This window comes from Oncorhynchus nerka, linkage group LG25, assembly GCF_034236695.1.
Source record: "Oncorhynchus nerka isolate Pitt River linkage group LG25, Oner_Uvic_2.0, whole genome shotgun sequence".
Classification (NCBI taxonomy): domain Eukaryota; kingdom Metazoa; phylum Chordata; class Actinopteri; order Salmoniformes; family Salmonidae; genus Oncorhynchus; species Oncorhynchus nerka.
In genome coordinates, this window is record NC_088420.1 from 39,707,705 (window position 1) to 39,729,412 (window position 21,708).

At 43.2% G+C, this 21,708-nt stretch overlaps 1 protein-coding gene across 1 annotated transcript; it reads right to left on the minus strand.

Annotated features, from left to right (window-relative positions):
* Nucleotides 1-594: 594 nt before the first annotated feature.
* On the minus strand, nucleotides 595-20,180 carry LOC115108946 (leucine-rich repeat-containing protein 17-like). The gene is made up of 8 exons (XM_029633497.2): nucleotides 19,933-20,180; nucleotides 14,549-14,812; nucleotides 14,262-14,398; nucleotides 12,546-12,885; nucleotides 12,138-12,364; nucleotides 2,398-2,553; nucleotides 1,115-1,256; nucleotides 595-975 (listed from the first exon to the last, which is right to left on the minus strand). The coding sequence occupies exons 2-8, from the start codon at nucleotides 14,674-14,676 to the stop codon at nucleotides 708-710; spliced, it is 1,398 nt and encodes a 465-aa protein (XP_029489357.2). The 5' UTR covers nucleotides 14,677-14,812; nucleotides 19,933-20,180; the 3' UTR covers nucleotides 595-707.
* Nucleotides 20,181-21,708: the final 1,528 nt, after the last annotated feature.

The following is a 21,708-nucleotide window of genomic DNA, read 5'->3' on the forward strand; positions in this document are numbered from 1 at the left end:
AGAGGAATGGGGGCAGAGAGATTGTTCTGCTGTGTGCTCTCAAAATGAAATGGATTCAGATTGACTCACAATGAGAGTGCAAATGGCATAAACGGTATGGGTGAAAAGTAGACCTGTAGTAAATCAAGGCCTACAGACTAATGCCCCATTTATGTAGAGCCATTTTTATTTAACTAGGCAAGTCAGCTAAGAACAAATTCTTATTTACAATGACGGCCTACCGAGGAACAGTGGGTTAACTGCCTTGTTCAGGGGCAGAAGGACAGATTTTTACCTTGTCAATTCGATCCACCAACCTTTCGGGTTACTGGCCCAAAGCTCTAACCACTAGGCTACCTGCCGCCCCAAAAATATGGATTGAATGGTGGTCACCTCATATTCTGTTTTATATACTGTTTACTCACTGTGTATATATTGTATTCTAGATATAGCTCATCCTAATATACCTAATACTGTACATGCCATTTTCTTTCCCAAATTATATACGGTCTATACACACCACATTTATATTCTGGATTCTCACATATGCTCAATCCAATATATCTACTTGGATTGTTATTTCTTGTTTTTTGGGACAAAGCAGGAACAACAATATTGAACAAAGTTCAAGTTTACCATCTGATACAGAATTAATTTGAATGCTCTATAAAAAGACAACGTATTTAAAGGTGTTCAATATGTCAGTCATTCCATCCTGGGGTAGTTTGTTAATTCAACCTGGTGACGTGGTATTTCTGCGGTCCTCTCAGATGTGCCGGTTCCATCTCCTCCTGCAGCTCCATAGATGTGACCCACAATTCTGGATCTGTCTGGCCGTATTCCGTCTGACTGTGCTCTGTCTGGCTGCAGGCTCTGTTGTAGGAGTGAACATAGTCCTCCACACTCTTTCCTCTGAGCTCAGGAGGGGAGTGGCACAGCAGGCCAGAGTGGGTCACCCCTGGGTGCAGACGTAGCCAGTACACCAGGTAGTGGATGCTGGAATATTAATTGATCTATTTATTTCATGGTTTATTTATGAGGGACAGGCCCATTTGAAACATTGACACATTGAATGATTCACGGTCAAATGCATTGTACCTGTAATTAGGAGTTACCTAAAAGTAGTTCTACCCACCTGTAGTCACAGACCCAGGGGTTTCCCCCCAACCTTAGTAGGGACAGGAAATAGAGGTCTTCTAGAACACCATAGTGGAAGAAGTGCAGGTTGTTGTTGGAAAGGTCCAACTCATGGAGGTGTAGAAGGCCAGACAGGGAGGCTGAGAAGCAGAGAAGTGTGATTATCAAGGTCAAACTACACTTAAGAAAAATATAAACGCAACCTGTAAAGTGTTGGTCCGATGTTTCATGAGCTGAAATAAAAAGATCCCAGAAATATTCCATACACACAAAAAGCTTATTTCTCTAATTTTCTGCACAAATGTGTTTACATCCCTGTTAGTTGGCATTTCTCCTTTGCCAAGATAATCCACCCACCTGACAGGTGTGGCATATCAAGAAGCTGATTAAACGGCATGATCATTACACAGGAGCACCTTGTGCTTAGGACAATAAAAGGCCACTCTAAAATGTGCAGTTTTGTCACACCACCCAATACTACAGATATCTCTCCCAATGCTACAGATTTGAGGGAGAGTGCAATTGGCATGCTGACAGAAGGAATGTCCACCAAAGCTGTTGCCAGAGAATTGAATGTTCCTTCGTTTTAGAGAATTTGTCAGTATGTCAAACTGGCCTCAAAGCCACACGTGGTCTGCGGTTGTGTGTTCGCGAGCGGATTGCTGATGTCAACTTTGTGAACCGAGTGCCCCATGGTGGTGGTGGGGTTATGGTATGGGCCAGCATGTGCTACGGACAATGAACAAAATTGCATTTTATCGATGGCAATTTGCACAGAAATACCGTGACGAGATCATGAGGCCTATTTATTTTAAGGTATCTGTGACCAACCGATGCCCATCTGTATTCCCAGTCATGTGAAATTTATAAATTAGGGCCTAATCAATTTATTTCAATTGACTGATTTCCTGATTTGAACTGTAACTCAGTCAAATCTTCATTGTTGTATGTTACGATTTATATTTTAGTTCAATATAATATTTTCTTCCCTTTTTAAGTACTTCCAAGACTGTCCTGTGGATTCAAACAGAATTAGTTCTCTGGCAATGCAAATGCTTCAAACCTCCCATGTGTTATTCATCTGCTGATGGGATACACAACTGTGTTTATAGGTTTCTTCTGGATATCAGTGAATAGTAAACATATGGTTTTCATTTATCCATGATCTGGTTAAGGAATAATCTACCTGTCTGACTCCCACTCATAACAGGTTGATATTATAATTAGGCTTTCTGTTTCTCCGCCCCTTTCTATCTCTCTCTCTCTCACTTACACACACACCTGTGTCCATGTCCTCCAAGTTGTTGTCGCTGAGATTGAGTGACCTTAGGCTTCTGGCCTCCACAAAGTCTCTGGCCTTCAGGCGCCGGAGGGAATTTTGGGACAGGTCCATGTGAACCATGTCCCCTGGGATGTCTGCAGGAACCTCCGCCAGATCTAGAGACCGAGAGGGGAATAGGGGAGATAACAGAGAGAGTTTATGGGTGATAGTCATTCTCTGTCGCAATTGTTTTTCCAAAGTTTCCCCTCTAACAGATCGGCATGGAACAAGATGGCTGTAGTTAAAGGGGCAATCTGCAATTGCTACATACATTTTTTGGACTTGTGAATTAATTGTATGTATCCATTGATTCTTGAAGAATATAACTTCCAAATGCCTCATGAGCTTAGTTCAACTGTCGAACCCCATCAGAACCCCAAATATAGGCTTGATTTATTCCAATGTTTGGGACAGATGGAAAACTGGTAGGGGGACAGTTTGAAACTCATCTGATTGCCCTGTGCAAAGCATCCCCTGGTGCCCTGACAATGGCTCAGTCCTGGATTTATAGTGGTTTACTTTATTCCCAAATAAAATTAAGATGTTATTGTTTCAGAGGGATTGTAGTCTGTTAGATATTGCTTGTTAGATATTAGTGCACTGTTGGAGCTATAAACAAGTATTTCGCTACACCCGCAAAAACATCTGCTACACGTGTATGTGACCAATAAAATGTGATTTGATTTGAATCTGATTTGGCATATAGATCGCTGATCCCTTATAAAGAGAGAGAGGAAAATATAATTCAATATTCCATAGTAACATCTGACAAAAATATCTAAAGACACTGAGGCAGCAGACTTTGAAAATGAATATTTCTGTCATTCTCAAAACTTTTGGCCACGACTGTATATAAAACCGTGGGATTAAGTCAAAGAGAGTGATAGAGACTGAAAAATAGGACACCTGCCAGCTGTGATCTCCCTCTCTCCAGCTCTGTTTCTAATTGTATGAATCCTCAGAGGAATGGGGGTTTGTCATTCCTGTGGTGTGACATGGTCTAGTAAGATTTTCACAAAGATACGTGTTCTCTGACATACAACATGGAGTGATTTCTTTTATCTGTCCTGTTGTGTTCGTAGCACGGGTTCTAAGTACTAAACATACACACATACACATGTACCAGGCATGGCCATAGTGTCTAACCATGAACCCACGTCAAGACATAGCTCTTTTCGTCACTTCCTGTTGAATGAGGGAGAGCTCAGTTTGTTGTTTTGGAAAGTGTATTGGAAAGTTTATTAGTAGCTTGCTAACATTTTAGTTTGGATCCAGCAAAGCAGTTGGCATCAGTTGCTGGGACCACTACTCTCTGTCCAGTGATCCTGCCGATCAAGGCCGGGTCTGAGGAGCTATTTGACAAAGCAGCTAGCCTAGCTGCTAGCTAACTGCCTATCAAGCTAGCGGGGTTCTTGAGGGCTTGAACGGAGCCCGTGACGCTGTTAGCCATTGTGGCTGGGACCGTGGATTGTCCCGGGTTTGTTGTTTTCAGTCTTTCCTGTGACCTGCCCTGTCTGGAACTGCGATGAGTAACAACGTAACCTACATTGCTAGCTACCATGACAAAGACCAAAGCCAACAGGAGTACTGTTGAGGACAGTGGTGTCTCTCTATCACAGGTGAAGGATCTTTTAAACGATCAAAAAGAGTTCTACAAGCAGTTGTCATAACACCAAGAAAATGGCTTCATGTGTTTTGTCCAAATACTGGTGGATTCAACTAATAAAATAATGGACGACCTGACCAGAGAGGTCCAGGACCTAAAGAACAGCTTTTATTTTAATTTAATTTTAATTCACCTTTATTTAACCAGGTAGGCCAGTTGAGAACAAGTTCTCATTTACAACTGCGACCTGGCCAAGATAAAGCAAAGCAGTGCGACAAAAACAACATCACAGAGTTTACATCAACAAACGTACAGTCAATAACACATGAGAAGAATATATGTACAGTGTGTGCAAATGTAGAAGAGTAGGGAGGTAAGGCAATAAATAGGACATAGAGGTGAAATAATAATTTAGCATTAACACTGAGGTGATAGATACTGGGGTGCAAGAGGATAAATAACAACATGGGGATGAGGTCGTTGGGTGTGCTATTTACAGATTGGCTGTGTACAGGGATCGGTAAGCTGCTCTGACAGCTGATGCTTAAAGTTAGAGAGTGAGTTATAAGACTCCAACTTCAGTGATTTTTGCAATTTGTTTCAGTCATTGGCAGCAGAGAACTGGAAGGAAAGGTGGCCAAAGGAAGTGTTGGCTTGGGGATGACCAGTGAAATATACCAGCTGTAGCGCGTGCTACAGGTAGTATATGGGGCTTTGGTAACAAAACGGATGGCACTGTGATAGACTGCATCCAATTTGTTGAGTAGAGTGTTGGAGGCTATTTTGTAAATGACCACCGAAGTCAAGTATCGGTAGGATAGTCAGCTTTACGAGGGTATGTTTGGCAGGATGAGTGAAGGAGGCTTTGTTGCAAAATAGGAAGCCGGTTCTAGATTTAATTCTGGATTGGATATGCTTAATGTGAGTCTGGAAGAAGAGTTTACAGTCTATGACTTAAATGTAATGTAATGTAATGTAACCAGATACCTAGGTATTTGTAGTTGTCCACATATTCTAAGTCAGAATCGTCCAGAGTAGTGATGCTAGTCGGGCGGGCGGGTGTGGGCAACAATCGGTTGAAGAGCATGCATTTAGTTTTACTAGCATTTAAAAGCAGTTGGAGGCCACGGAAGGAGTGTTGTATGGCATTGAAGCTCGTTTGGAGGTTTGTTAACAGTGTCCAAAGAAGGGCCAGATGTATACAGAATGGTGTCGTTTGTGTAGAGGTGGATCAGACAATCACCAGCAGCAAGAGCGACATCATTGATATGTACAGAGAAAAGAGTTGGTCCGAGAATTGAACCCTGTGGCACCCCCATAGAGACTCCCAGAGGTCCAGACAACAGGCCTTCCGATTTGACACACTGAACTCTGTCTGATAAGTAGTTAGTGAACCAGGCGAGGCAGTAATTTGAGAAACCAAGGCTATTGAGTCTTCCGATAAGAATGTGGTGATTGACAGAGTCGAAAGCATTGCCCGGGTCGATGAAGACAGCTGCACAGTACTGTCTTTGGGAGATTGAGGGCGTCTAGCTTAGATTGTAGGACAGCCGGGGTGTTAAGTATATCCCAGTTTAGGTCACCTAACAGTACGAACTCTGAAGATAGATGGGGGGCAATCAATTCACGTATGGTGTCCAGTGCACAGCTGGGGGCTGAAGGGTGTCTATAACAAGCAGCAACAGTGAGAGACTTGTTTCTAGAAAGGTGGATTTTTAAAAGTAGAAGCTTGAATTGTTTGGGCACAGACCTGGATAGTATGACAGCCTGCAGAATTGTATCTCTGTAGTAGATTGCAACTCCGCCCCCTTAGGCGGTTTTATCTGTCACGCCCTGATCTGTTTAACATGTCCTTGTGATTGTCTCTACCCCCTCCAGGTGTCGCTTATTTTCCCTGGTGAATTTATCCCTGTGTTTCCTATCTCTCTGTGTCAGTTCGTCTTGTATGTTCAAGTTAACCAGCGTCTTTTTCCCGTGCGCCTGCTGTTCTACTCTCTTTACTAGTCTTCCCAGTTTTGACCTCGGCCTGATTTTCTGGACTCCATACCCACCTGCCTGACCATTCTGCCTGCCCTGACATCGAGCCTGCCTGCCATTCTGTACCTCTTGAACTCTGAACTGGTTTTGACCTTTTTGCCTGTCCACGACCATTCTGTTGCCTACCCCTTTTGGATTGTTAATAAACATCTTGGACTAATCATCTGCCTCCTATGTCTGCATCTGTGTCTCGCCTTGTGCCCTTATACTATCTTGTTGGAAGATGTTATAGTTAGCGATGGAAATTTCAGGAATTTTGGTTGCCTTCCTAAGCCATGATTCAGATACGGCTAGGACATCAGGGTTGGCAGAGTGTGCTAAAGCAGTGAATAATGCATGAAACCAAGGCTTTTACGGTTACAGAAGTCAACAAATGAGAGTGTCTGGGGAATGGGAGTGGTGCTGGGGGCTGCAGGGCCTGGCTTAACCTCTACACCACCAGAGGAACAGAGTAGGATAAGGGTACGGCTAAAGGCTATAAGAACTGGTCGTCTAGTGCATTCGGAACAGAGAGTAAAAGGAGCAGATTTCTGGGCGCGGAAGAATAGATTCAAGGCATAATGTACAGACAAAGGTATGGTAGGATGTGAGTACAGTGGAGGTAAACCTAGGCATTAAGTGACGATGAGAGAGGTTTTGTCTCTAGAGGCACCAGTTAAGCCAGGTGTGGGGATGGAACAAAAGGGCTATTTAAGGCATATTGGGCAGGGCTAAGCGCTCTACAGTGAAATAAGACAATAATCACTAACCAAAACAGCAATGGACAAGGCATACTGACATTAGGGAGAGGCATGTGTAGCCGAGTGATCATAGGGTCCAATGAGTAGCACTAGACGAGTCAGGGAGCCAATTCCGTAGTTGCTGCTATGCTAGGCGAGCTGGAGACACAGTGATTCAGACAGCTAGCGGGCCGGAAGAGCCTGTTGAGACCACCTCGGACGGTTACATCGGCAGACTAGTCGTGATGGATCGGCGGGGCTCTGTGTCAGCAGTAAAGGGTCCAGGCCAATTGGCAAAAGAGGTATTGTAGCCCAAGAAATGGCTGGTGGACCTCTTTGGCTAGCCGGGAGATGATCCTAGCTCCAGGCTAGCTCCAGTCTAACTGGTGCTTGCTTCGGGACAGAGACATTAGCCAGGAGTAGCCACTCGGATAGCAGCTAGCTAGCTGCAATGATCTGGTGTAAAGGTTCAGAGTTTGAGGTAGGAATCCGGAGATGTGGTAGAGAAAAAGCAGTCCGATATGCTCTGGGCTGATATTGAGCTGTGCAGACTGGCAGGAATTGGCTGGGTTGAGACTGGCTGATGTCCAAGTTAATTGTGAGGACCGCTAGCAGTGGCTAACTGACTACTAGCTAGTTAGCTGGCTAGCTCCTGAAGTGGGTTCCGGTTCTAAACTATAAAAATAGCAGATCCGTACCACATTGGGTGAGGTGGTTTGCAGGAGAGTATATTCAGTCCGTAGATGGAAAATTAGATTAAAACATCTACAAAATATACATGAAGAAAAATATATATACACGGGACAAGACAAAGACACACGTCCAACTGCTACGCCATCTTGGATTGAGATCCAGGCTTGCAGTTCTCCCAGGGTCAGCTCGATGAGGTGAAACAGGAGAACGGCAAGATGACAGCAATCTGTAAGTCATTGAGAGAGGACATCAGTTCAGTCTGTGAATCCATGATAACAATGACGGATAAATCAGACTTGAGGGACAATCAAGGCGGAATAACATGCTTGTGGACGGAATTGCAGAATCTCCATATGAGACCTGGACGGAGTCTGAGGACAAAGTGAGGGAAATTATGGACCACAGGAAGATTGAGGAGGAGTGTTCCCACAGGACTGGAAAACCCACCACCGGCACAGGTGACATGCCCAGGCCGATAGTTGTCAAGTTCCATGAAAGCTGCCAGACCGTGTGGGGACATTGCTTATATCCGCTATGACAGGCTCATTGTCCACCCTCCCTCTCAGAAGTCTGGAAGGGATGAGGGAGCCAAGCATATGGGTTCGTAGCTTCAACCCAGCAGCGCACACACACACACATACACCAACTGATTAATAGACTGCTGAATGTCTCTTTTTTTCTTGCTTTGTTTGCTCTTTTCCATATTATGTTTCTCTCTGATAAGCTACCCAGGAAAAGGCTGAACATGGCCCATATTAATATATGTAGCCTTAGAAATAAGGTTCATGAAATCAATATCTTGCTAACATCAGATAACATTCATATATTAGCCATTTCTGAGACTCACTTAGATATTTCATTTGATGACACAGCAGTAGCAATACAAGGATATAACAAATATAGAAGAGACAGAAATGCTTATGGGGGAGGTGTTGCTCTATATATTCAGAGCCATGTCCCTGTAATGCTTAGAGAAGATCTAATGTCAAGTGTTATTGAAGTGTTGTGGGTACAGGTTCACTTGGCACATCTGTCAGTATCTAAATAAATAGTCAGTATCTAAATAATATATGTGAAATGCTTGATAGTTAGTGTATGTGATGTAAACACATACACTAATCTGGTTCAGGTTATTAATCAACCTACCAGGGTGTTTACAAACACTGCAGGAACAAGATCATCCACATGTGTCAATAGCATTTTTTCTAATACTGCAGAACTTTGTTCTAAAGCTGTATCCGTACCCATTGGATGCAGTGATCACAATCTAGTGGCTATATTCAGGAAAGCCAAAGTTCTAAAAGCTGGCCCTAAAATAGTATATAAGAGATCATACAAAATATTTTGCTGTGACTCTTATGTGGATAATGTTAAAAATATTTGTTTGTCTGATGTGATTAATAAGGAGCATCCAGACACTGCAGTTGATGAATTTATGAAATTGCTTCTTCCAGTTATTGATAAACATGAACCTGCTAAGAAACTGACTGTTAGAACTGTTAAGGCTCAATGGATTGATGAGGAATTGAAAAACTGTATGGTTGAAAGAGATGGGGCAAAAGGAGTGGCTAATAAGTCTGGCTGTACATCTGACTGGCTTACTTACTGCAAATCGATAAATTTTGTGACTAAACTCAACAAAAAGAAGAATAAACTATATTATGAAGCCAAGATCAATAATATAAAGAAAGATGAGAAAAAAAACTTTGGAGTATTTTAAATGAAATTATGGGCAGAAACACAAATTCAACTCAATCTTTCATCTAATCAGATGGCTTATTTATCACAAAACCATTTGATGTTGCCAATTATTTTAATGATTACTTCATTGGAAAAGTGGGCAAACTTAGGCAGGAAATGGCAATAATGAACAGTGAGCCATCATATTCATACATAAAAAAAATAATAATGAAAGAAAAGCATTGCAAGTTTGAATTTTGTAAAGTTAGTGTGGGAGAGGTGGGACAATGATTGTTATCGATCAATAATGACAAACATGTCATTGACAACTTAGATGGAAAGCTACTGAGGATGGTAGCTGACTCTATAGCCACTCCTATGTGTTATATCTTTAAACTGAGCCTAGAGGAAAGTCTTTGTCCTCAGACCTGGAGGGAAGCCAAAGTCATTCCGCTACTAAAGACTGGTGAAGCGGCCTTTACTGGTTCTAACAGCAGACCTATAAGCTTGCTGCCAGCTCTTAGCAAACTGTTCGAAAAAAATATTGTTTGACCAAATACAATGCTATTTCTCTGTAAACAAATTAACAGCAGACTTTCAGCATGCTTATAGAGAAGGGCACTAAACATGTACTGAACTGACACAAATGACTGATGACTGGTTGAAAGAAATTGATAATACGAAGATTGTGGGAGCTGTAGTGTTAGATTTCAGTCAAGCATTTGATATTATTGACCGTAACCTGTTGTTGAAAAAACGTACGTGTTATGGCTTTTTATAAACTGGGTGGTTCGAGCCCTGAATGCTGATTGGCTGACAAAGGGTACGACAAAACAGTTATTTTTACATCTCCAATTACGTTGGTAACCAGTTTATAATAGCAATAAGGCACATTGGGGATTTGTGATATATGGCCAATATACCGTGTTGCGTCGTGCCCAAGAACAGCTCTTAGTCGTGGCATATTGGCCATATACCGCACCTCCTTGGGCCTTATTGCTTAATCAACCTCTGCCATTCAGAGCTATCTATCTAATAGAACTCAAAGGGTTTTCTTAAATGGAAGCTTCTCTAATGTCAAACATGTAAAGTGTGGTGTACCGCAGGGCAGCTCTCTAGGCCCTCTACTCTTTTCTATTTTTACCAATGACCTGCCAATGGCATTAAACAAAGCATGTGTGTCCATGTATGCTGATGATTTAACCATATTCGCATCAGCAAACACAGCTAATAAAGTCACAGAAAGCGTTAACAAAGAGTTGACGTTACCTTGGATTGTAAACTGTCATTGTTAGAACGTATAGATTCAATGGTTGAAAAGATAGAGAGAGGTCTGTCCGTAATAAAGCAGACACCACACTCCACAAAGCAAGTCCTGCAGGTTCTAGTTTTATCTTACCTTGGTTATTGTCTAGTCATATGGTCAAGTGCTGCAAAGAAAGACTTAGCTAAGCTGCAGCTGGCTAAGAACAGAGCGCTACGTCTTGCTCTTCATTATAATCAGAGGGCTGATATAAATACTATGCATGCCAGTCTCTCTTGGCTAAGAGTTGAGGAGAGACTGACTGCATCACTTCTTCTTTTTATAAAAAACATTAATGTGTTGAAAATCCCAAATTGTCTGCATAGTCAACTTACACACAGCTCTTACACACACACGTACCCCACCAGACATGCCACCAGGGGTCTTTTCACAGTCCCCAAATCCAGAACAAATTTTTAAAAGTGTACACTATTATATAGAGCCATTATTGCATGGAACTCTGTTCCTCTAAAACCTGGCTTAAAAAAAACAAATAAAGCAACACCTTTTTATTTTTTAAATGTATTTAACCTTTATTTAACTAGGTAAGTCAGTTAAGAACAAATTGACCTGGAGAGAACGACCTCACGGCACAAAGCCTCTCCCCTATTTGACCTAGACAGTTTGTGTATATGTATTGACATGTCGGCTACGTGTGCCTTTTGTAATGATAATTTATTCATTTTGTATGTATTTATGTAGTTCTGTCCTTGAGCTGTTGTCTATTAATGTTCTGCATTATGTCATGTTTCATGTTTTGTGTGGACCCCAGGAAGAGTAGCTGCTGCTTTTGCAACAGCTAATGGGGATCCAAATAAAATACCAATAAAATACCAAATACCAATCTCTACACACAAACTCACATGTACACATTCTCTTGTTTTCATTCTAACCTGCCCTCTGAAGAAGTAAATTGATGTAATTATGGTAATCCACATCTGTAGTGAATTTCCAGAGAAACACAAACATAAGGTTGGATAAAACATGCTGATTTGGTTAAGATATTCACAACCTACAGCTGCCAACTGTTAATGCTCCTACTGCTTCGCTTCCTAGCGTAAAAGCAACCAGTCTGTAAACAGGTCCGCCTACACATAGATAGATAAAATGGTACAATGAAACCAATGGAATAGTTCCAAAAGTGCAAATACCACCCACCCTACATGCTGGTCAAGCAAGCTACACTGAACAAAAAAGATCCAGAGGCCTATTGTTGTGCCATTCATCAGCCACAATCACCTCATGATTCAGCATGATAATGCACGTCCCCATGTCACAAGGATCTGTACACAATTCCTGGAAGCTGAAAATGTCCCAGTTCTTCCATGGCCTGCATACTCACCAGACATGTCACCCATTGAGGACAACAGCGTGTTCCAGTTCCCGCCAATATCCACAGCCATTGAATTGGAATTGGACAACATTCGACAGGCCACAAGCAACATCTTGAGATGTGTCAAGCTGCGTGAGGCAAATGGTGGTAACACCAGATACTGACTGGTATTCTGACCCACGCCCCTACATTTTTTAAGGCATCTGTGACCAACACATGCATATCTGTATTTTGAAATTGTTGCATGTTGTGTTTATATTATTGTTCAGTGTAAATAAAGCGCACCTCAAGTATTTGAACCAGTTGGGTCTGATAGTTTGTGACCTCACCTCTGCTTCTGCAGTCCAGTCGGGGTGTGGGGAACAGGTAGGTATGGCAGGAGGTGGTGGCATCAGGCTTGCCCCTGATGGGGATGGGCTGCAGAGGGTATGTGGAGTCCCTCTGGTCCTCCCCCTGCGGGTCTGGGGGGTCGCTGGGAGGCTCCAGCTCCACACACAGCAGCTCTGGGTCCACCTGTCTCAGCTTCCTGCCCCTCAGCCCAACTGGCTCCGCACACCTAGATTGTGTTCAGTAGAGCACTTGTTTTAAACAGGGAGGTGCTATAGCAACATGAAGATGAGAACATAGATTTCTGTTGTCCATTATATAAAGTATAGTACACTTATTTAGATCAATGCCCACAGATGTCATTTGGGACACCTCTGTTGAGCCCTGTGTCACATTCTATTCCCACCCACCTGGCATGGTTCCCCAGGTTACGGTTGCTGGGCACCTGCAGGGTGCGAACCAGACTGTCGAGTGTGCAGCGGCAGCTCCAGGGGTTGTCATGGAGACGCAGGTAGCGCAGGGCTGGCATGGGGATGAGAGCCTCCTCGCTGAGCGTGCCCAGACGGTTGTGCTGCAGCAGAAGGGTGGTGAGGTGTATCAGGCCCAGGAACACCCCCTCCTCCAACACTGAGATCCGGTTCTGCTGCAGGTCCAGGCTCCTCAGGCCCTCGAAGCCAGAGAAGGCCCCGTCGTGGAGGGCCCGGATACGGTTACGGGCCAGCAGGAGGTGGTCTGGAGCCCGTGACCAGGCTGACAATAAGAATCATGATATTATGTTTCATTTCCATAACACTTTTCAAGCAAAGCACAGGTGTTATATTTTGTTACAGTGAAGGTTGCAGCAGAAGTAAACTCCTTTATCGACGACTCAATATTAGGAAGGTGTTCACTGATGCCAAAAAATACATTTGTTCATATTGGCAGAACATTTTATAAAATAAATAAATACAAATTCGCTGCCTTCCTTTTAGATGGAATAAATAAAACAGGGTTGGATGAATAACTTGAAAAATGTAATCCATAAGCCTACTAATACATTGATCGGCATAAATGTAAAGTCTGTCCCAGTTAGCAATGAGGAACTGATTCCCGGGGGACCGGGACTGATTGAATTGGCCCAGAATCGGGTGTCGGACTCGGCCTGGAATCAAAATGAATGACTGCTCAGAATCGGCCCAAGTACATCAGGCAGTTTCAGTGTTCCGGAATTCCGCCGACTTTGTCGGCATTTTACCAGAATCCCCTCAGAAGTGGCCCAATACAATTTGAAATAAATGTTTACAAAATTACCCAATTTAGTCATTTTAAAAATGACTATTGTACATACAAATTACACCCATCCACACATTATTTTAAATAATTGTATTTGTTTATTCTTTACCCCCTTTCTGTCATATCCAATTGTCTTGTCCTATCTCTGCAACTCCCGTACGGCCTAGGGAGAGGCGAAGGTCGAGAGCCATGAGTCCTCCGAAACAACCCCGCCATGCCGCACCGCTTCTTGACACAATGCAAGCTTAACCCATATGTCGGAGGAAGCGTGCATGTGCCTGGCCCGCAGGACATCCCGTCCGGCCTTACCCAATTGTGCGTTGCCTCATGGGTCTCCCGGTCTCAGCCGGCATGGGTATCAAACCAGCATCAGTAGCAACGAGGTTTGCACTGCGATGCAGTGTCTTAGACCGCTGCACCACTCGGGAGGCCCCATCCACAAAGGTTTTAATGCTTATCAACTGCCTCGCACAATGTATCCAAATACTAAAATCCTTCTTAAACAGGACTTAAATCATTTAATTTAAATGTTAATTTTATTTTCTGATTACAGAAAATATGGAAAAATAAATCAATAATGAAATGTTAATTATATAAAGTAGCCTGTGTAATCATCTGCCAGAGAGTAGCCACAATCGGCCCGAGCCCCAAGTACTACATTTGGGCTAGATAACTCATACCGGAATCGGCCCGAGCCCCAAGTAATACATTTGGGCCAGATAACTCACACCGGAATCGCCCCGAGCCCCAAGTAATACATTTGGGCCAGAGTAGGCTAAATCTGTCCCTATTTGATCTTTATAGGCAGTAAAATCATAAAGTAAATAAGCTAGAATCCAGCGCATTATAATTACATAAGGCAGTGGGGATGGAGGAAAGTTTTCGCCCTTGGCAGTCCATGAAGAGGTCTTCAGAGTCGCTGTACTCTGAGCATTCAGGGACCTGATGCCTGGAGTCTCCTGACCTGCCCTGGCGCCCCTGACCTCTCACCCTAATGATGAGAACAATACATTTTAGCATAATTAATGTAGATAATATTTGCAGCTAAATAGACTTACTTATAACACCTAATAAAGTCAATAAAACATTGTGGTTTAAACGAGTAAGATATAAAATGAAACCACCTAGAATCCATCCATACCTGTCCCGTCTGAGGAGGCGTCTGCCTACTTTGAGCCGCCTGCCCTGGCCTGCCTTTCTCAGCTGGGAGGGTGGTGGGAGCAGCAGGAGTACTAGGAGAGCCAGGAGGAGAAGGGAGGTCACACGCATCCTCAGCCAGCTGGGGCTGCCTCTCGCTTGGGATAGCTGGAGCGAAGCAGTGGGTGGAGTGGAGGTTTTACTGGAAAATGGGAGTGGAGGATTGCATGTTGACAGTGTCTGATATAATGGGATTCAGCTGCTGTTCCTGCAGAGAGAGAGAGAGAGAGGGAGGGAGAATGGGACAGAGAGAAAACAGACAGTGTGAGCGACTGGGACAGAGAGAAAACAGACAGTGTGAGTGACTGGGACAGAGAGAAAACAGACAGTGTGAGTGACTGGGACAGAGAGAAAACAGACAGTGTGAGTGACTGGGGCAGAGAGAAAACAGACAGTGTGAGTGACTGGGACAGAGAGAAAACAGACAGTGTGAGTGAATGGGACAGAGAGAAAACAGACAGTGTGAGTGACTGGGACAGAGAAAAAGTTGACAGATGGCATTAAAGCAACACAATGGTTAAATTTCAACATTTCGAATATTGTTTGTCATTCTTTCTGCATTTAGCAGTTGCTTATTTTACTTACACGTGACAGTAAATTCAGCTGAAACCATGAAGGCAATGTGGGCGAGATTACCCAGATAAAAACAGCTTTGTAAAAGTTGATGAGACAAGTCATGGCAGAAACCAGTCCCTCCCTGTACACATTCATCACAGTCAGGGATTTGTTTGTTGGTGTGTGTTTATATGTATTTGCTCCTGAGTATATTATTTCAAATAAAGCACACACATCTGGAAACATTCTTATGTTCCTTCTGCTGCTTTTCCATCTCACCTCTCTCTCTTTCTGTATCCCCCCCTTTCAGAGGTGAATGCAGAAACCTACAGGAGCTGAACCTGCCACTGTTCCAACATTAACATGAGTAACGGCAACATCCTGTCACGGGTACAAACTACCCTCTTATCTTATCTTCCAGGGGGGGAATTAACGGTAGAACAGGAAGAACATCTTTAGTTTATGCTTTTCATTCATTCCCTTTTGATAATGGGTGCAAACTTTGCACAGGTACAAACACCTTTGTAAACCAAGTGCTTAGCCTTGATGGAATGCCACTGTTCTGAAGCTCATCACCACTCAGACTGACAGTTGGAGTCAGATTATTAAAACTAGACATTGCTTGATTATACAGCACCACTACTATTATCTACAACATGACATTAAGAGGACTACAGGGAATCATTCCTTTTCCCTTTATTCCATATGTTGTATACTTCCCAATACTGTTTAGGTGTAAAGCTACAGTGAAATCAGTACCACATGGGGACTCGGGTGGAGGGGGAAACTGCTTGTCGTATAATGTGATTTACAGTCACCATTCATCTTTACCGATAACACTACATTCTTTAAATAACATGTCATTACTGTAAAAAATAGGGACACATTTTATACATCAAAGGCCTGATTGGTGGAGTGCTGCAGAGATGGTTGTCCTTCTGGAAGGTTCTCCCATCTCCACAGAGAAACTCTAGAGCTTTGTTGGAGTGACCATTGGGTTCTTGGTTACCTCCCTGAACAATGCCCTGCTCCCCCGATTACTTAGTTTGGCCGGGCTGCCAGCTCTAGGAAAAGTCTTGGTGGTTCCAAACATCTTCCATTTAAGAATGATGGAGGCCACTGTGTTCTTGGGGACCTTCAATGCTGCACACATTTTTTGGAACCCTTCCCCAGATCTGTGCCTTGACAAAATCCTGTCTCGGAGCTCTACGGACAATTCCTTCGACCTCATGGCTTGGTTTTACTCTGTCAACTGTGGGATCTGATATAGACAAGTGTGTGCCTTTCTAAATCATGTCCATCATTTTTAATACATTTCAAAAATAAATGAAAACCTGTTTTCACGTTGTCATTATAGGGTACTGTCTGTAGATTGCTGAAAAAAAAAAAATATTTTATACATTTTCGAATAAGGCTGTAACGTAACAACATGTGGAGAAAGTCAAGGGGTCTGAATACTTTCCAAAGGCACTGTACATATTGTTGTTTGTTAAGTGGCCCTGTTTGATTTTTTATGAACCATCTAATGAACTCTGAGGGCTTGTTTGTTATAAGGGACTACAGTGCCTTGCGAAAGTATTCACCCCCCTTGCCGTTTTTCCTATTTTGTTGCATTACAATCTGTAATTTAAATTTATTTTTATTTGGATTTCATGTAATGGAAAAACACAAAATAGTCCAAATTGGTCAAGTGAAATGAAAAAAATGACTTGTTTCAAAAGATTAAACTTTTATTTTTAAATGGAAAAGTGGTGCATGCATATGTATTCACCCTCTTTACTATGAAGCCCCTAAATAAAATCTGGTGCAATCAATTACCTTCAGAAGTCACATAATTCATTAAATAAAGTCCACCTGTGTGCAATCTAAGTGTCACATGATCTGTCACATGATCTCAGTATATATACACCTGTTCTGAAAGGCCCCAGAGTCTGCAACCCCACTAAGCAAGCGGCACCATGAAGACCAAGGAGCTCTCCAAACAGGTCAGGGACAAAGTTGTGGAGAAGTACAGATCAGGGTTGGGTTGTAAAAAATATCTGAAACATTGAGCCTCCAACGGAGCACCATTAAATCCATTATTAAAAAATTGAAAGAATATGGCACCACAACAAACCTGCCAAGAGAGGGCCGCCCACCAAATCTCACGGACCAGGCAAGGAGGGCATTAATCAGAGAGGCAACAAAAATACCAAAGATAACCCTGAAGGAGCTGAAACATCCATAGGACCACTTAAGCCATACACTCCACAAAGCTGGGCTTTACGGAAGTGGCCAGAAAAAAACTTTGCTTTAAAGAAAAAAATAAGCAAACACGTTTGGTGTTCACCAGAAGGCATGTGGGAGACTCCCCAAACATATGGAAGAAGGTAGACTGGTCAGATGAGACAAAAAATTGAGTTTTTGGGCCATCAAGGAAAATGCTATGTCTGGCACAAACCCAACACCTCTCATCACCCCGAGAACACCATCCCCATGCTGTGGGGATGTTTTACATCGGCAGGGACTGGGAAACTGGTCAGAATTGAAGGAATGATGGATGGCGCTAAATACAGGGAAATTCTTGAGGGAAACCGGTTTCAGTCTTCCAGAGATTTGAGACTGGGATGGAGGTTCACCTTCCAGCACGACAATGACCCTAAGCATACTGCTAAAGCAACACTCGAGTGGTTTAAGGGCAAACATTTAAATGCCTTGGAATGGCCTGGTCAAAGCCCAGACCTATATCCAATTGAGAATCTGTGGTATGACTTAAAGATTGCTGTATACCAGCAGGAACCCATCCAACTTAAAGGAGCTGGAGCGGTTTTGTCTTGAAGAATGGGCAAAAATCCAAGTGGCTAGATGTGCCAAGCTTATAGAGACATATCCCAAGAGACTTGCAGCTGTAATTGCTGCAAAAGGTAGCTCTACAAAGTATTGACTTTGGTGGGGTGGGCGTGAATAGTTATGCATGCTCAAGTTTACAGTTTTGTTAATGTTATCTAAATAAAATGATACACAACCCCCCAAAAACCTATTTTAATTCCAGGTTGTAAGGCAACACAATTTAACAAATGTCAAGGGGGTGAAGACTTTTGCAAGGAACAGTATATGCATGCTTATTTAGTCTTATAATGCTATATGAGTGTGATATGTGATAAGACCAGGAAAATTATGTCGACCTATTGAAGCAACATCTCAAGACATCTGTCAGGAAGTTAAGGCTTGGTCGCAAATGGGTCTTCCAAATGGACAATGACCCCAAGCATACTTCCAAAGTTGTGGCAAAATGGCTTAAGGACAACAAAGTCAAGGTACTGGAGTGGCCATCACTAAGCCCTGACCTCAATCCTATAGAAAGGTTGTGGGCAGAACTGAAAAAGACTGTGCGAGCAAGGAGGCCTACAAACCTGACTCAGTTACACCAGCTCTGTCAGGAGGACTGAGCCAAAATTCACCCAACTTATTGTGGGAAGCTTGTGGAAGGCTACCCGAAATCTTTGACCCAAGTTAATCATTTTAAAGGCAATGCTACCAAATACAAATTTAGTGTATGTAAAGAAATAAAAGCTGAAATAAATGATTGTCTCTACTATTATTCTGACATTTCACATTCTTAAAATAAAGCGGTGATCCTAACTGACCTAAGACAGGGACTTTTTTACTAGGATTAAATGTCAGGAATTGTGAAACACTGAGTTTAAATGTATTTGGCTAAGGTGTATGTAAACTTCCGTCTTCAAACGTACCCCAGTTATGATTGCCCAATACTGTTATCCCAGTTATGTAGTGAGATAATGTGGCAAGCTGAAACAATGAATGAGAGCAATAGAGAGAGAGAAAAACCAAACCAGGCTTTGTCTGTCAAACCCAAAAGGCATGGACGGCCGTTCAGGTCTTTGTGTCAAAATTAAGACGTTAAATAACGTGCTGTCTACTGACCCGAACAGCCTTCGATTAACAGGGACCTTGACCATGTGTCTTTGTACCCTCTCCATAAGTGTTTATATTCCAAAACATTTTACACCTGAAAGCAATTCCATAGGCTCTGTTTTCTGTTAAACCCTATGAGCTCATAGAGAATACATTTTTGGAAATTGCTTCACAGAGCTGTTTAAGAATGAACCTGCAGAAATAAAGTCTTATTTCAGTTCATTTCCAATGACTTTTAACCATCTGACTGTCAGTGCTGCTGTCAACACATACCTACACGTCCCTCTTTCTCTGGTAAGTCCCTCCTCTCCTCCTCTCTCTCTCTGTCCATCCTTCCTCTGCTGTTCTTATGGGATTCCTCCTGATTATCAAGGTCTAAACTCAGGTTAAAAAGCTTCTCCCAATCAAATGCCACAGTCAATTTACGACTGCCTACCTCACATCCCTCCACCAACCCGCTCACCCCTTGCTTGCCATCCTACGTTGGTCGTTCACCTGGGGAAACCCTACCAGAAGTCAAATAATCTGTCATACATTGTCATAACACCAAAACCCACACCTACACAAATCGAAGAAAGTGAGAAGACTTGAATTAGTGGAATCAGGCTGATAACAGGCTACAGGTGCAGAGCTGTGATAAAATAACACATTGTCTTTATAAATACTATGGAGTATTACTTGTCAAATTACTTGTTACAAATCATAGATCTTTAGAGGTGCCTTCAGAACATCCAGTATGAATATGAAGCTAACACACAGCCAGTTGTGGCCCAGCACTGTTCACATATTGATCTTAAACCCCCTCTGTCTGTCCAGGAGCTGTCGGAAGGTAGATTCACTGTTAAAGGCTTACAGTACCTGGCCAAAGGGAAGGGCTGCCACAAGCTCATCCACCTCAATCTCTCCGGCTGCACTCAGTTCAGTTTCTGCGGTCCTCTCTGATCCATATGTCTCCTCTTCTATCTGCTTTAACTATATCCAGATCAGTTTTCCAACACATCTGTGTCCTCTGCCCCCTGGCTGCACTGGAGTCAGTTTGTGTGCTCCTCTCCAAGTCTGTATGTTGACCCTGGGGAATGAGAAAGGTTCTCTCTCTGGCTCTGAAAGGGAGAGAGAGAGGGAGAGAGGGAGGGAGGGAGGGAGGGAGGGAGAGAGGGAGAGAGGGAGAGAGAAAGAGAGAGAGAGAGAGAGAGAGAGAGAGAGAGAGAGAGAGAGAGAGAGAGAAGGAGGGGGCTCCAGCTTACGCACTGGTTTTAAATTACAACACACACACCCACATGCACATGTACTCCAGCATGAACAAGGACTCTCACCAGGGCCAGCATTTTTCCAGCTGGTTAAGTGGTTGTACTTTGCTGCGAGAGAGAGACAGAAAGGTTGCAGCTAACTTGTTTGTTGAAAATTACATGTCCATATTCACCTGCTCCCTCTCTCACCCCACTGCTCTCTAATGTTCTAATGTAGTGTGTGTGCGTGTGTGTGTATGTGTGCGTGGGTGCGTGCGCGTGTCTTGTCCCTAAAGATCTCAGTGGATGGTTTCAGGTACATAGCAGCGGGCTGCCGTCTGCTGCAGTGGAGCTACCAGACAACTAATTTAGGCTCTGGCCAATAGTTGTTCTCTTTCTAGGGAGTAGTACCATCTTTATTAACCACCATTGGCTACCTGTGTATTTTGTGAGTGAATGAGTTAATGGACCTCTGCCTGTCACTGTCTGGTGTCCTCCAGTTGGAGTTAGACTCTAAGTATCACTCTCTGTCTGCCATCTCCCTATGGAACACGGCCCATCTCTCAGACTTTGTCCATCTCAACCTCACCAAGTTCAGAGTGGATGGTGAGGGTCTGTGAGTGTGTGTGCCACGACTCATGTTCCATATCTGTGTATAAGTTTTCGTTGATTGTCTTGGCAACTATCGTTGTGGTGAGTCTCATTGCCGGGGTGATGTTTACAGGGAATCTGATTGGGTGACTAAGTGACAAGCTACAGGCCTTATTTCATGTGATTGGTCTGTGACATCAATCCATGATGCAGCATGGAGAGAAACATCTTGTGGGCCATGTTGTGGGTCAACCCTGGAACTTTGGAAATCCACACATTTTTGGCCTTATACAGTGCTGTATCTGGCACAGGTCACTGTTAAGTGATCAGCCAATGATTATAGCTCTTCAGCCAAAGGAGATAGTCAGTTTGTTTCTGAAGATGTGATTAGTCAAGACAGATGGTTCAGGCGCATTATCAACACACACATAGTTTGTTATGGTGTGTGTTGTTCTGACAGTATATCTGTGTGTTCCTGTAGGTAGCAGTCAGAGCTCTGTGTCATAGCTCTCCAGGCCTCGCTACACACCATGCTGCTTACTGCCCCAGAATGACTGACGCCAGTCAAGTCTATGGGCGCCATCCAAAACCTGGTCTATCTCAACATCTCACACTGCAGTAGGTGTTTGTGTGTATGTACTGTCTCTCTACTTTAGATTACATCCGGTTGCGACACCTGACAGTGTGTGTGTATGAGTGCATGCTTGTTGCAGGGTGAATAATAGGCGCAATGATTCCATGACTTTAGGGTTCTCTGCCTCTAAACTGAGGGAGCTGAATCTGAGCAACTGCAGCCACATCAATTTATCTATCATGA